At 42.3% G+C, this 13,372-nt stretch overlaps 1 protein-coding gene across 3 annotated transcripts in view; it reads left to right on the top strand.

Moving 5' to 3' along the window:
* LOC121572004 (semaphorin-6D-like) overlaps positions 1-13,372 on the top strand; it is a 124,788-nt gene that overhangs the window by 75,570 nt on the left and 35,846 nt on the right. For 2 of the 3 annotated variants that reach the window (XM_041883847.2, XM_041883848.2), the window contains 3 exons: positions 7,839-8,063; positions 9,735-9,849; positions 10,063-10,120. In XM_041883847.2, the coding sequence (XP_041739781.2) occupies positions 7,928-8,063; positions 9,735-9,849; positions 10,063-10,120 (309 nt within the window). In that variant the 5' untranslated portion in view covers positions 7,839-7,927. The remainder of the gene's footprint in view (positions 1-7,838; positions 8,064-9,734; positions 9,850-10,062; positions 10,121-13,372) is intronic. The other variant, XM_041883849.2, reaches the window with a different exon arrangement.

Here is a 13,372-nt window from a genome sequence, read left to right as displayed (position 1 = left end):
CGAGCAGGTGAGGTCGTGGCATTTTACGTTGCCTAGCGCTGTATTCAAAATGGAGGGCTTAAGAAGTGCACAGAAAAATTGATTCATAATGTGAATTTGCATAGACTGCGGTGAAATGGAAAATCACTCATACATAGCGATCATTCTATCGGGAAGCGGTGAGCTCTGCTTTGTACCTAACCCTCTCCTTTCTGCTTTACCTCTTTATCCTGGAGGAAAGGTAGTGCGGTCTGTACAGATGTTTAATGGCGCCTTTGGGATTCTCCAAAGCCTCTTTGTGAAAATACATTACTACAGACTCAACCATGGCTGGTCTTTGATTCCTGCATATCCTCCCCGCTCTCACATTCTCTGTTAGATCAGTGGTCAGGCCGTTTCTGTATTTTAATGTGTGGCAAAAAGTTATTATCCATCATTTGAAACAATGTGTTTTATGGGCTTCCCTCTTTCATCTCATGTTTACTAGATTTGGTTTCTTTGTACTGTCTCCAAACAAAACAAGGCTATTTATTTATATTTCTGTGACAGAACAGGCAAATACCTCTGTTGCCAAGCACAAAAGCCTTGCCTTGTTAAGTGTGAAACACCAAACAAGCATGGCTGAGAAAGAGAAACTGAGAAAATATGCATTTAGAATCGCTCAGTGTTTGTTCGAGCTTTGAGTGTTTATGAAAAACAAGGAGATAGCGAGAATGAGAGAAACCGATAGACCCGGTGAGAAAATGAAAACAAAGACCCGTTGAGAAAAACTAAGAAAGAGAAAGGGAGACCCGGGGAGAAAAACAAAGCACATGCACAAGACAAGACACAGACCTCACATTATCCTAAAACGATCCCGTCTGGACCTGGTGGTTTCAGGTGTCCGTGGTAGAGCTGACACTGTGATGCTCAGAGGAAAACGCTGGTGCTCATCTTTAAAGGTCCTCCTAATGATCCCTGAGGGCTGCTTGGCTGGGCTCCGGCCCTCTGTGGGGAGAAATGGAAGAATGAGCATAAAAGGAGCTGCCGCCCACCAAAGCCGCTGACCACTGGGATATTCCCAGGTCGCACAAGGGTTCCGTGACAGATCTTGTTTCTGCCGCCAAAGCAGATACTTGGATTTTGGCAGGTGGGTGGCGACTGGCTAGGAGGAGATTGGCAGCTGACTTGCTAATCAGAGACCAGGAAAGAGCAGTGTAAGGCACACACACGGAACTGAACACTGACATGTAACAAATACACAGCTGGCCACTGCATCAATTCACACACAGCCACTGACCTATAGCAGTAGATGGGTACTTCAAGCTTCATTCATGAAGATTACTCAAGTTCAACACGAGCAATGGTCATTACCATCTAATCAGTAATCCTGTGGAAAAAATAATTTTTGTTTTGCATAGAACATGCAGCCATTGATGTGTGCTACGGACAACATTGATATCTCCAAGCACAAACAGCATGCTCGGAATCAGAAACGTATGCAATACCATCAATTATTTTAATGACCACCCATAATGCAACTGTGTGCATTTAGATGACATCACAGGGCACGTGTGCTGCATTTGTTTAATTTTCAGGCTCAGGTTCATTCAACCCATCGTTAAATGGACCCATGCAGTATAGAAATGTTAAACCTGATGTTTATATGCCTGGATCTTGGATCTTTCAGTCGATATATCAATGCCACACTTGCATTTGGAGCACTTGGGGTTTACAGGTCCCAGTACAGTTGTAAAAGTGTATTTGAATGATTGCCAAGCGCCACACACACATGCCACTTTGCTGTGTGCGTGTTTGATAAGCCCTGAGTGTAATATGTTAATGCTCGCTTCAGATTTTCCACTGATATTCTCAACCTTTTACGGGACATTATGTTAATTTAGCGAAATGCTTCGACATGTCCTCACACACAGGACTAGATAAGCTTGTTAGAAATCTTTGGGAACAGACTAAAACTCCTCTTCATACTCCGTCAGAGTCTGTTGCTAACATCGTCATGCCAATGCTATCCTTCCTATCCCTTCATTCATGCTCTCTGCCAGTTGAGATCTGGCCATTCCAAGGCTAATTTGCATTCTGCTCGGGTAGAGTCTTGTCAACACACCTCGTCTCTGCTAATCTGTGAGCCACAGTGTCTGCCAGGGTCCTGTAAAGTTCACTCATGTTAGCGGCCACCAGCACCATAAGGGGCCCACCACAGCTTTTGACAGAACCTTTAGGCTGTTGAAAGATTTCCTTGGACTGGGACTGTCTGCCACGGGGAACTAAGGGCAAGAGAAATACACCAGTACGTATTAGAAGATGACTTTGTTTTGTCACATGACACTGAGATTTTGTCTTTCTGCTTTATCCCAACTATTGCTTTGTGAGAATTTTTTTTATCTCGACTAGGGGTTGGAACCGGTTCAGAGAACAGAACAGAAAACCGTAAAAGAACGAAATTGAGGAACAGAATCAGAACCGAGAATGAATGTGATCTATACTGTTCCGGAACAGAACCGTTATTTTAAAAGCATCTGAACCCGTTAATAACGTTATTTTACCTTCCGGGCATTTCTTTTTTTTGTCCCACAAAATACGCAACAAAGTGCCTATGCAAAGCCCTCACTCTGTCACTCAGAAACATATTCCAGTGTCTACCTGCCAGCTGGGAATCTTTGGTAGTGTGTGTCTGCTCCCTCCGAAGCATAGGTTACTATAGCCTATTGGCGACGTTACAAGCGTGATTCAGAAATTAGATTTTTAATTAGAGAAGAATGGATTAACTTTTTCAATGCTAGGTAAGGATACTATAGTTATCACGTTTCACATTGGATTTATTAACTATGAAAAGCTAAGACGCATTCAAAGTTCCTCCATAGAAGCCGCTCCTAGGTAGGTATAATTCTGTTGGCCTAATTTAGATAATACATGTCATAACAAGATGCCCAACACTTCAAGCGAAGCCTCCTCATCCACCCTCTCTCGCTCTCTACCCACCCGCAACATTTCAGTCACGTCTTGCGGCGTACACTTGTCTGTCCATCACGCATATAAACAACTAGGCTATAGCTTGCCCGCTCCATAGCAAGCTGTCTATCCGCGCTGATTGGTGAAGAAATGTAATGTTGAGCTTAATGTAAAAAAAAAAAATGATTTCAGAGGTTTTAAAACTAACAGAAAGGAACTATATAAATAAACTGTTACTTTTTGGGGGTTTGGGCCTGTTCAGAACTTTATTTTTCTGATCGGAACAGTGGAACAAAAAAAAAAAAAGAATGAAACTATTGGAAAATAATGTAGGTTCCAACCCCTGCTCTCGATTGACCGTACGTATAAGCTAGGCTTGGGCGACAGGCTTTGTGACTAAAAGATAAGGAGCAGTTAGGCCTTGATAGCATTAAAATAAGTCAACACATAAACTGCAGATTGGCCAATTGAAGGCCAATGATTACGTTAAGCCTCAAGGTGGTCTTTCCAAGCAGTGATAGTGACAGGTATTCTGTTTACAGTACCCTCAGGCTGGCCCTCTCCCACTTAAGATTACGTACTTAAGCCCTGATCACCACAAATCAGATGTAAGATTGACCTTACTTACGCATATAGCTTTTCCCCAAGGTCTTTAAGCCAATAGAGTGGCAAAGCCCCCCTTTCTCCTTCCTTTGCTCCTGCATTGTAAGAACCTTTCACCCCCTCAACACACTACAGCCCAGAGGTCCCAGACATTTTATTACAAGAGGCTTTTTTCAAGCCCGCCTGAGTCCACTCAAGCAGTGAAGAGTTAGTCTTGGTGTTGTGCTTACAGAATCTCATTGTGGACCCTCAAGGTATAGATAGCATTGCATGTCCTGAGGTGCTGTGTTTACGCTAGCTTGGTTTTGTAGTGTTTGCATTGAAAAACTGTAGCTGATGAATGAATAACAGTGAAGTAAGTACGTGTGAATGAACATTGGTTGTCATAGTAGGGAGTAATCTAATGTTGTATGGAATGACACACACCCACCGTTGGCAAGCTAGTCAAATAGGAAGAATGCCTGTACCGGAAAAAGTTTATTTGTTTTTGCCGGATGCGGAGCTCAAATTTGTCTCTTCCCCTCTCTAACTAACAAACTCACAAATGCTGTGACTCTTTCATGTAGTGTGGTCACATGATGCCCTCCCCTACTATAATTGTTGCCTTTGACTTCAAACCAAGGGTAACTCTCAGCCTTGGCAGTAATATGGTTCGCAAATGAGAGGAAATGAAGCAATTCACTAAACTCTAAAGTCTCTAGATCTAATAACAAACATGAGGGCAGCGACCCGTGTTGTGGTGTGTAGATCGGAGACTGTTTGGCTGTGGGTCATTGTAACCCTTTTTAACCAAGGCACCGTTTTAGTCTGCGGGAAACAATCCTTTATTTATTCCCCCGATTCCATCGTTTTTTTCACAGAGCAGAGAGTACAGTCCTTGTAAAAATAAAAAAGACTGAAAACAAGTTGGACTGGTCCCTCGAAAGAAATGACACTGTTTGAGGATCCACATTCCCTTGCATTGACACAAACCAAAAGTGCAGAGGATGTTTTGAAACTATGAAGTACATAAGAGGTTATGTGTTTAGGTAATTGTGAAGCTGGTGGACACGTGCGGAGTGATTTTCATGGACCATAATCAGTCTCAGCTTAAGTGGGGTTTTCCCGATTGCTCCAAAACCCCTGGTGTGCACCGTTGACCGCAGTGAGAGGGTTGAGAAGTTGAGCGGTAGGGTTACCTCGGGTGGAATTTCAGGGGGAGAGCTAGATCTCCTCTTCCTTTTTAAAGCCTGCACATCCTTCCGGGATTTTGCTTTATAGTTCATTCCTGCAGTTGGTCTCCTTTCCACATATGGGAGCTAACTTCTTGCTTGAACAGAAGAACCTCAAGTTACACTCCCCTCCAAATGCATTTGTATAGTGAAGCTAAAAATGTGACTTTATACTCCAGCATTTTGGATTTGAGATCAAATGTTTCATACAAGGCGATGGTATGTCACCTTTTATTTTAGGTTATTTTCATACATATCTGTTTTACTGTTTAGGAATGAAAGCACTTTATGTACATTACATGACCAAGAGTATGTGGACACCAGCTCGTTGAACATCTCATTCCTAAATCATGGGCATTAATATGGTGTTGTTCCCCCCTTTGCTGCTATAACAGCCTCCACTCTTCTGGGAAGGCTTTCCACTAGATGTTGGAACATTGCTGCGGTGACTTGCTTCCATTCATTAGTGAGGTCGGGCACTGATGTTGGACGATTAGGCCTGGCTCGCAGTCGGCGTTCCTGTTCATCCCAAAGGTGTTCGATGGGGTTGAGGTCAGGGCTCTGTGCAGGCCAAGTTCTTCCACACAGATCTCGACAAACCATATCTGTATGGACCTCGCTTTGTGCACGGGGGCATTGTCATGCTGAAACAGGAAAGGGCCTTCCCAAACTGTTGCCACAAAGTTTGAAGCATAGAATCGTCTAGAATATCATGTTATGCTGTAGTGTTAAGATTTCCCTTCACTGGAACTAAGGGGCCTAGCCCGAACCATTAAAAACATCAGTTGTGGCTGAAACAGCCGAATCCACTAATTTGAAGGGGTGTTCACATACTTTTGTATATATAGTCCCCCCATTTGAGGAAGTCATAAGTATTTGAACAAATTTGCTTAGTGTATTAAAGTAGTCAAAAGTTTAGTATTTGGTCCCATATTCCTAGCACGCAATGAATACATCAAGCTTGTGACTCTACAAACTCGTTGGATGAGAGTTACTATTGGGGAAAACAACCCAAAACACAACCAAAACAAACTGCAAATGCATCCAACGAGTTTGTAGAGTAACAAGGTTGATGTAGTCATTGCGTGCTAGGAATATGGGACCAAATACTAAACTTTTGATTGATTGTTCATCTCTGGTGACAGGTCTTTATACATGTAGAACACTTAGCATAGCAAACAGAAGCAAACCTCTTAAATCAATCCAAGATGGCTTCAGTCGTCTCCTGTTGCGGTTTCATACAATACTTCTGATCTTTTGCCTCTTGACAACAATATCTCCCCACAGTTGTGACTGCCACAACCCAGGCAGGCGCCACCACAATAGAGAACCAGTTGAAGAGCTAGAGTGAGTTTTCATCTCAGGGGTCTATGTCTCCCAGCTGGGAGTTCTTAGCAGCGCAGTAACAACTACTCTATTGGAGAAGATGGGAATGTATGTTCTCACTTTTAACTCCTCAAGTCGCTGGTGAGGTCAGCTGAAGGTGGACTGAAAGCAGCTGGGCCTTAGCTCACACGGTCATACTATATGACCTTGGCTTGCCCAGAAGAAATATACAACATTGTTTTCTTTTGTTCTATGATATTGGTCTGGAAACCAACATTCCATCCACTGTACAGTTACTACAATACCTGTGATGTATCATACTGATTATGCTAGTCAGTGGGGGAAGTTTTGAACACTTCTGCTCTTTGTGTACTGTGATCACAAAAATTACCTCAGACTTACTTTCCCATGTTACTTCCTCCAAACATCGATTGAATGACAACTCAGGTTGACTCATCATCCATTACTTCCTCTACAGTCTGACAGTAGTGGAGCAGTAGGTATTTTGTGTCTGAGTGGGTGTAATCATTTAGAGTAGAGAGGCTACCAGCGAGCCACACTGTAAACACGACTAGATGCTAATCCTTATAATTTATAGCGGGGGGCCATGACTGGCTGACCTCGCGGCTAAGCACCACACCTGCTCGGAATCTAAACGAGAATGGCGTAGGCTAATTGATATTGATGGCGAGTGCTCCTGTTGTTTGTTGACTTTGGGAGGGTAGGTAGTTAGCGCGGCATGCTAACGTCCTGTCTCTAGCGTGTGTAGAGTCAGGTCTAACTTCAGGATGCATTTCCTCTTGCTAGCAGCATTCCTCCAAGCATTCCTCACGAAAGAGTCAGAGAATCAGGATGTTACCCAAGCATGTTACTCTAGTAATTGTAGAAAATGTGTATCTTGCTCTGTGCAATCCATTTGGTTTTTAATGTGGAACATTATAAAATGAGTCAAACAACTTCAATGAAACTATGTAGATGAAAAATGTAGATGAACGCATCTCTATGGTCCATTGGACTGATGTGTACTGTATCTCTGACAGAATTACCTTTCCCACCATCACTCTTGCTGTGTGTGTTAGTATGTTGGCACTCGAAGAGGCAGATGTTGACATTAGCAGCTGTTAAGACCATCTGGATTCCAGCCCGAACTGTTCGTTACTCATTGATATTGTTTCAACCAAAGCAGACAGCCTGAAGTCGATCATTAATATTTCTGACCAAAACAGCCTGGCGTCAGTGTGACCTTGGAAAAAAATGTTTTACTTATTAGTGTTAACATTTAGTTTAGTTTGACGAGTTCTGGACTGCTGCCGGTGTCATGAGTTGATAGACCAGAACATAGACACAATCACATGAATCAATTGTCCTGTGAGATTTATTTTTGTGCATTACTTTCCACATTTTTATGATGAATATATTGAGTTATGCTCACAGATTTGAGCTCCTGTGTTACCTTTAGATGCCATTAGGCTATGATGAATCATAATTGTAGCATTTTGCTTAGATAATGCAAGCTAAAAATGCATATTTTGTCCTGAAATTATATCATTCAATTAATAGACATCGATTCCTCAGTGTGTTATTTATATCATGTCTATGAATTTGTGAATACCACTAGCCAATTGAGAAAATGTCCTAAATTGAGCAATTACAGATTTGACTGAACGTTTTCATCATGTATAGTCAAACAACATTTGTTTGTATTTTATGACCCCTTTTCATTCGACTGAACTGAATTCCTCTCTTCTTCCTCCATCTTTCCCTCCAAAGACAGTGCTCCCGTGGATCTGAGCCCCATACCATGACTTGCTGAAGCCCCCCTTGCTGCTACCCACCCGCCCCCCTTCTCCTCATTGAAGATGGTCCCTCCGGAACGGACGAGGTGGCGCCTCCTGCTGGCAGCCCTCACACTCACTTCCTGTCTACTGTCCACCTCTGCCACGGCCACACCTTTCCCCAAGGACCTGGAGCCAATCAACGTTGTCAGATGGGAGCGTGAGTAGCCCCACCAGCCCCCTGATTTGGCTTAGAGTGATTTTAAAAGGCCAAGTGGTGCCATGTTGCATATTTTCCCTCTGTGATATAAGGGGATTAATTTAGTAGCACGGGACTGGTAGTTAGAGTGCACTAATATGATGTGACATATAAATCTACCACTGCGTTAAGGGAGGAAGATTGCTGTGGTATTTGTCTCCAGCAGCACGCAAGGAAACAGATACTCTATTTGCGTTGCCTAAGGCTGGCTCAGAGCCCTAATGCTACCTTGTTAAGACATTGATGAACCAAAGTCAGGAAGTCAGGCTGTAGAGTTGGCCTGCACAGGAGATGAGTGTGGATAAATGGTATTGTGCAAATGGAACACAAGGTTAGATTAAGTACAGAGATGTACACTCAAAATGGCCATCATTGATTTCTGAGTGGGTGTTGGGCACAGTTTTCCCACAGTTCTCTAACTATATGTGGGTCTATCGGCTCCAGGAGGTATGGCTTACATGACAGTTTATGAGCAGGACAGGTTTTATACATTATTGGTGTGAGAAAGGGGGATAAAGAGTGGCGAAGGAGAAAGTTTCGCTGAGGCATTGTGGCATTAAATGGGAGTTGGTTTGCGAGGTCAACAGCTTTGAATCTCGGAAAGAGAAGGAGGAAAAGAATGAGAGGGCGTTTACAATGTGTTACCGGTAGTAGTAGGTAACAAACCTTGAAACAGATTGATTACGGATATATCTCCTGACATATCGGACAGTGGAAACGACACCATCAGACCTACCTATACTAACTGCGAGAGTGGACTTCAAGGGCATTTTGTTTAGTGTTAGAGGATATTCTGCTCATCACTCTGCATGTTGCGAGCTGACGCCGTCTTTGCCGTCGACAAAACACCAACAGTCTTATCATTTAATGAACACTTTTGCCTAGTCATCATATTTGCTGTTGTATTGTCCAAACAAAGCCTTTCGGCAGATGAATTGAGTTTAATCGTATGGCAACAGTATATGCTCTAATAATTGCCATTATGCAAATTGCTTACGACAAAACTACAATAGCAGACACTTCATCTTAGCTCACTCATCCCAAGCCAAATAAACTATGGCTCTATCAAACCTCTATTTAACCTTCAACAGGGTTGTGTTCAGTAGGCGCCAAACGAAATAATAAAAACAGGGATTTGTCCAATAAGAAACTCTCATGTTTTCTCTTGCGTGCCTTAATGAACAAGACCCAGGACTGGACACAGACAGCTAGAGCAGAAGAGCTAGCAGAGGTTTCTGTTCATTAACTTCCCCCTAGTCTGACCTTTTAGAAACAAGCCAGGCCTCCTGAACCTGGATACAGTCCACAGGAAGAACAGGACATGACTAGAATGGGAGAGTGTCTGACCAGAGAGTGATTGGTTTAGTTTAGCGACTGCAAACCTACAGTGTATCCATTTATTGCCACTAGCAACTAAAAATCTAACAAATACTACGTAATTAAAGATTTAAACACCAAAATGAGGCCTGTCAGGACCAAGCAGGATTACCAATTATGAATGACAACTTGAGATAGTAGTAATTTCCGTATAGCTGTGAGCTGTCTAGGAGTTGGGGTCATGAATTGGAAAAATCTTGAAATGTATGTGATAATTCAGCTATTCTTATCTTTTTCATCTCTCTCTTTTTGTAGACTCCTACCTGTACCCAGGGTTCCAGGGGCTGGTGTCGGACAATGAAACATTCAGACTAGGCCTGGACTTCCAGAGGATGCTGAGGATCAACCACATGCTCTACATCGCTGCCAGGTCAGTCAGCCAATCCACTGTCTCCGTTCTGGTCCACATGTTTACAGTCACAACCAATAAAACATCACAACCAGACTGACCAAACTAGGGTCTGTTTCCCGGACGCTGAAGCTTTTTCAATGGAGAATCCGGGAAACCAACCCTTAGTTTGCTTTTATTTATGAGACTGTGCACAGAATACCGTGACACTAAATCTTTATCTTTACCCCACAGGGACCATGTTTTTGCAGTAAACCTGACCACAGCTGATGACGACTTCGTCCCCCATCTGGTAAGTTACATAATCAAACACTCAATCAAACCTCACATGGCTATGCAAGATGGAATATAAAAATTTTAAAAAACAGGAACTAACATGGCCATGTGGTTTATTACTGCACACTTTTGATCTGCTTTTTATCTTCTAAACACAGAAGTACCCATAATTTATTTGCAATATGAATTATATTTGTTTTTAGAAGTACCATAGCCTGGCCTCTACTGAGTTTTCCTCAATAATGGACTAGCCTGCAAGCAATGGCCCTTAGCTTGGCTGCTCCCCCACAGTGGAGGACCCTCGAGCGTAACCCCAATATGGCAGGGGTCCAGTAATTATACCCCAAAACCCCTTTTCATATCAGCTTCCCAGAAATAACTGCTCCTGATGGGGTGGCGAAGTCAAGCGAAGCTCTCAGCAGGTAGACCCAAAGATCACCCAAAGGTCACAGAGAGGCCTCTGACGGTTATGGCCACACGAACACACTCTGCGATTGTATCAGGCTCTTTCATGTAACTCTGTGTGTGGTGTGGTGGTGCTTGCTCTAGAGCAGGGGTGTCAAACATACGGCCCGCGGGCTGGATCCGGCATTTGGGGGTCCAATCCGGCCCGCGGGTGGTTTGAGTAAAATAGATATATATACACTACCAGTCAAAAGTTTGGACACACCTACTCATTCAAGGGTTTTTCTTTATTTTTAATATTTTTTACATTGTAGAATAATAGTGAAGACATCAAAACTATGAAATAACACATATGGAATCATGTAGTAACCAAACAAGTGTTAAATAAATCAAAATATATTTTATATTTGAGATTCTTCAAATAGCCACCCTTTGCCTTGATTACAGCTTTGCACACTCTTGGCATTCTCTCAACCAGCTTCATGAGGTAGTCACCTGGAATGCATTTCAATTAACAGCTGTGCATTTTAAAAAGTTAATTTGTGGAATTTATTTTCTTCTTAATGCGTTTGAGCCAATCAGTTGTGTTGTGACAAGGTAGGGGGGGTATACAGAACATAGCCCAATTTGGTAAAAGACCAAGTCCATATTATGCCAAGAACAGCTCAAATAACAAAAAAGACATTACTTTAAGACATGAAGGTCAGTAAATACGGAACATTTCAAGAACTTTGAAAGTTTCTTCAAGTGCAGTCGCAAAAGCCATCAAGCGCTATGATGAAACTGGCTCTCATGAGGACCGCCCCAGGAAAGGAAGACCCAGAGTTACCTCTGCTGCAGAGGACAAGTTAATTAGAGTTACCAGCCTCAGAAATTGCAGCCCAAATAAATGCTTCACAGAGTTCAAGTAACAGACACATCTCAACATCAACTGTTCAGAGGAGACTGCGTGAATCAGGCCTTCATGGTCGAATTGCTGCAAAGAAACCACTACTAAAGGACACCAATAAGAAGAAGAGACTTGCTTGGGCCAAGAAACACGAGCAATGGACATTAGACCGGTGGAAATGTGTCCTTTGGTCTGGATTCCAAATCGGAGATTTTTGGTTCCAACCGCCGTGTCTTTGTGAGACGCGGTGTGGGTGAATGGATGATCTCCGCATGTGTATTTCCCACCGTAAAGCATGGAGGAGTAGGTGTTATGGTGTGGGGGTGCTTTGCTATGACACTGTCTGTGATTTTATTTAGAATTTAGAAGGAGAGTGATGGAGTGCTGTATCAGATGACCTGAACTCCATAATCCCCTGACCTCAACCAAATTGAGATGGTTTGGGATGAGTCGGACCGCAGAGTGAAGGAAAAACAGCCAGCAAGTGCTCAGCATATGTGGGAACTCCTTCAAGACTGTTGGAAAAGCATTCCAGGTGAAGCTGGTTGAGAGAATGCCAAGAGTGTGCAAAGCTGTCATCAAGGCAAAGGGTGGCTATTTGAAGAATCTAAAATCTAGTTTGATTTGTTTAACACTTTTTGGGTTACTACATGATTCCATATGTGTTATTTCATAGTTTTGATGTCTTCACTATAATTCTACAATGTAGAAAATTGTTTTTAAAAAATAAAGAAAAACCCTTGAATGAGTAGGTGTGTCCAAACATTTGACTGGTACTGTATGTATGTATGTATGTATGTCTCTCTCTCTCTCTCTCTCTCTCTCTCTCTCTCTCTCTCTCTCTCTCTCTCTCTCTCTCTCTCTCTTCTCTTCTCTTCTCTTCTCTTCTCTTCTCTTCTCTTCTCTTCTCTTCTCTTCTCTTCTCTTCTCTTCTCTTCTCTTCTCTTCTCTTCTCTTCTCTTCTCTTCTCTTCTCTTCTCTTCTCTTCTCTTCTCTTCTCTTCTCTTCTCTTCTCTTCTCTTCTCTTCTCTTCTCTTCTCTTCTCTTCTCTTCTCTTCTCTTCTCTTCTCTTCTCTTCTCTTCTCTTCTCTTCTCTTCTCTTCTCTTCTCTTCTCTTCTCTTCTCTTCTCTTCTCTTCTCTTCTCTTCTCTTCTCTTCTCTTCTCTTCTCTTCTCTTCTCTCTTCTCTTCTCTTCTCTTCTCTTCTCTTCTCTTCTCTTCTCTTCTCTTCTCTTCTCTTCTCTTCTCTTCTCTTCTCTTCTCTTCTCTTCTCTTCTCTTCTCTTCTCTTCTCTTCTCTTCTCTTCTCTTCTCTTCTCTTCTCTTCTCTTCTCTTCTCTTCTCTTCTCTTCTCTTCTCTTCTCTTCTCTTCTCTTCTCTTCTCTTCTCTTCTCTTCTCTTCTCTTCTCTTCTCTTCTCTTCTCTTCTCTTCTCTTCTCTTCTCTTCTCTTCTCTTCTCTTCTCTTCTCTTCTCTTCTCTTCTCTTCTCTTCTCAGCTCAGCTCGTTACCTGTATAAAAGACACCTGGGAGCCAGAAATCTTTCTATTTTGTTGTTATTCTGTCTCTCACTGTTCAAATACACCTACCATTAAAATTATAGACTGATCATGTCTTTGTCAGTGGGCAAACGTACAAAATCAGCAGGGGATCAAATACTTTTTTCACTCACTGTGTATGTGTATATATATATATACTGCTCAAAAAAATAAAGGGAACACTAAAATAACACATCCTAGATCTGATTGAATGAAATAATCTTATTAATTACTTTTTTCTTTACATAGTTGAATGTGCTGACAACAAAATCACACAAATTATCAATGGAAATCAAATTTATCGACCCATGGAGGTCTGGATTTGGAGTCACCCTCAAAATTAAAGTGGAAAACCAGGCTGATCCAACTTTGATGTAATGTCCTTAAAACAAGTCAAAATGAGGCTCAGTAGTGTGTGTGGCCTCCACGTGCCTGTATGA

Source organism: Coregonus clupeaformis, chromosome 8, assembly GCF_020615455.1.
Source record: "Coregonus clupeaformis isolate EN_2021a chromosome 8, ASM2061545v1, whole genome shotgun sequence".
Classification (NCBI taxonomy): domain Eukaryota; kingdom Metazoa; phylum Chordata; class Actinopteri; order Salmoniformes; family Salmonidae; genus Coregonus; species Coregonus clupeaformis.
This window is presented reverse-complemented; position numbering and strand designations above follow the sequence as displayed.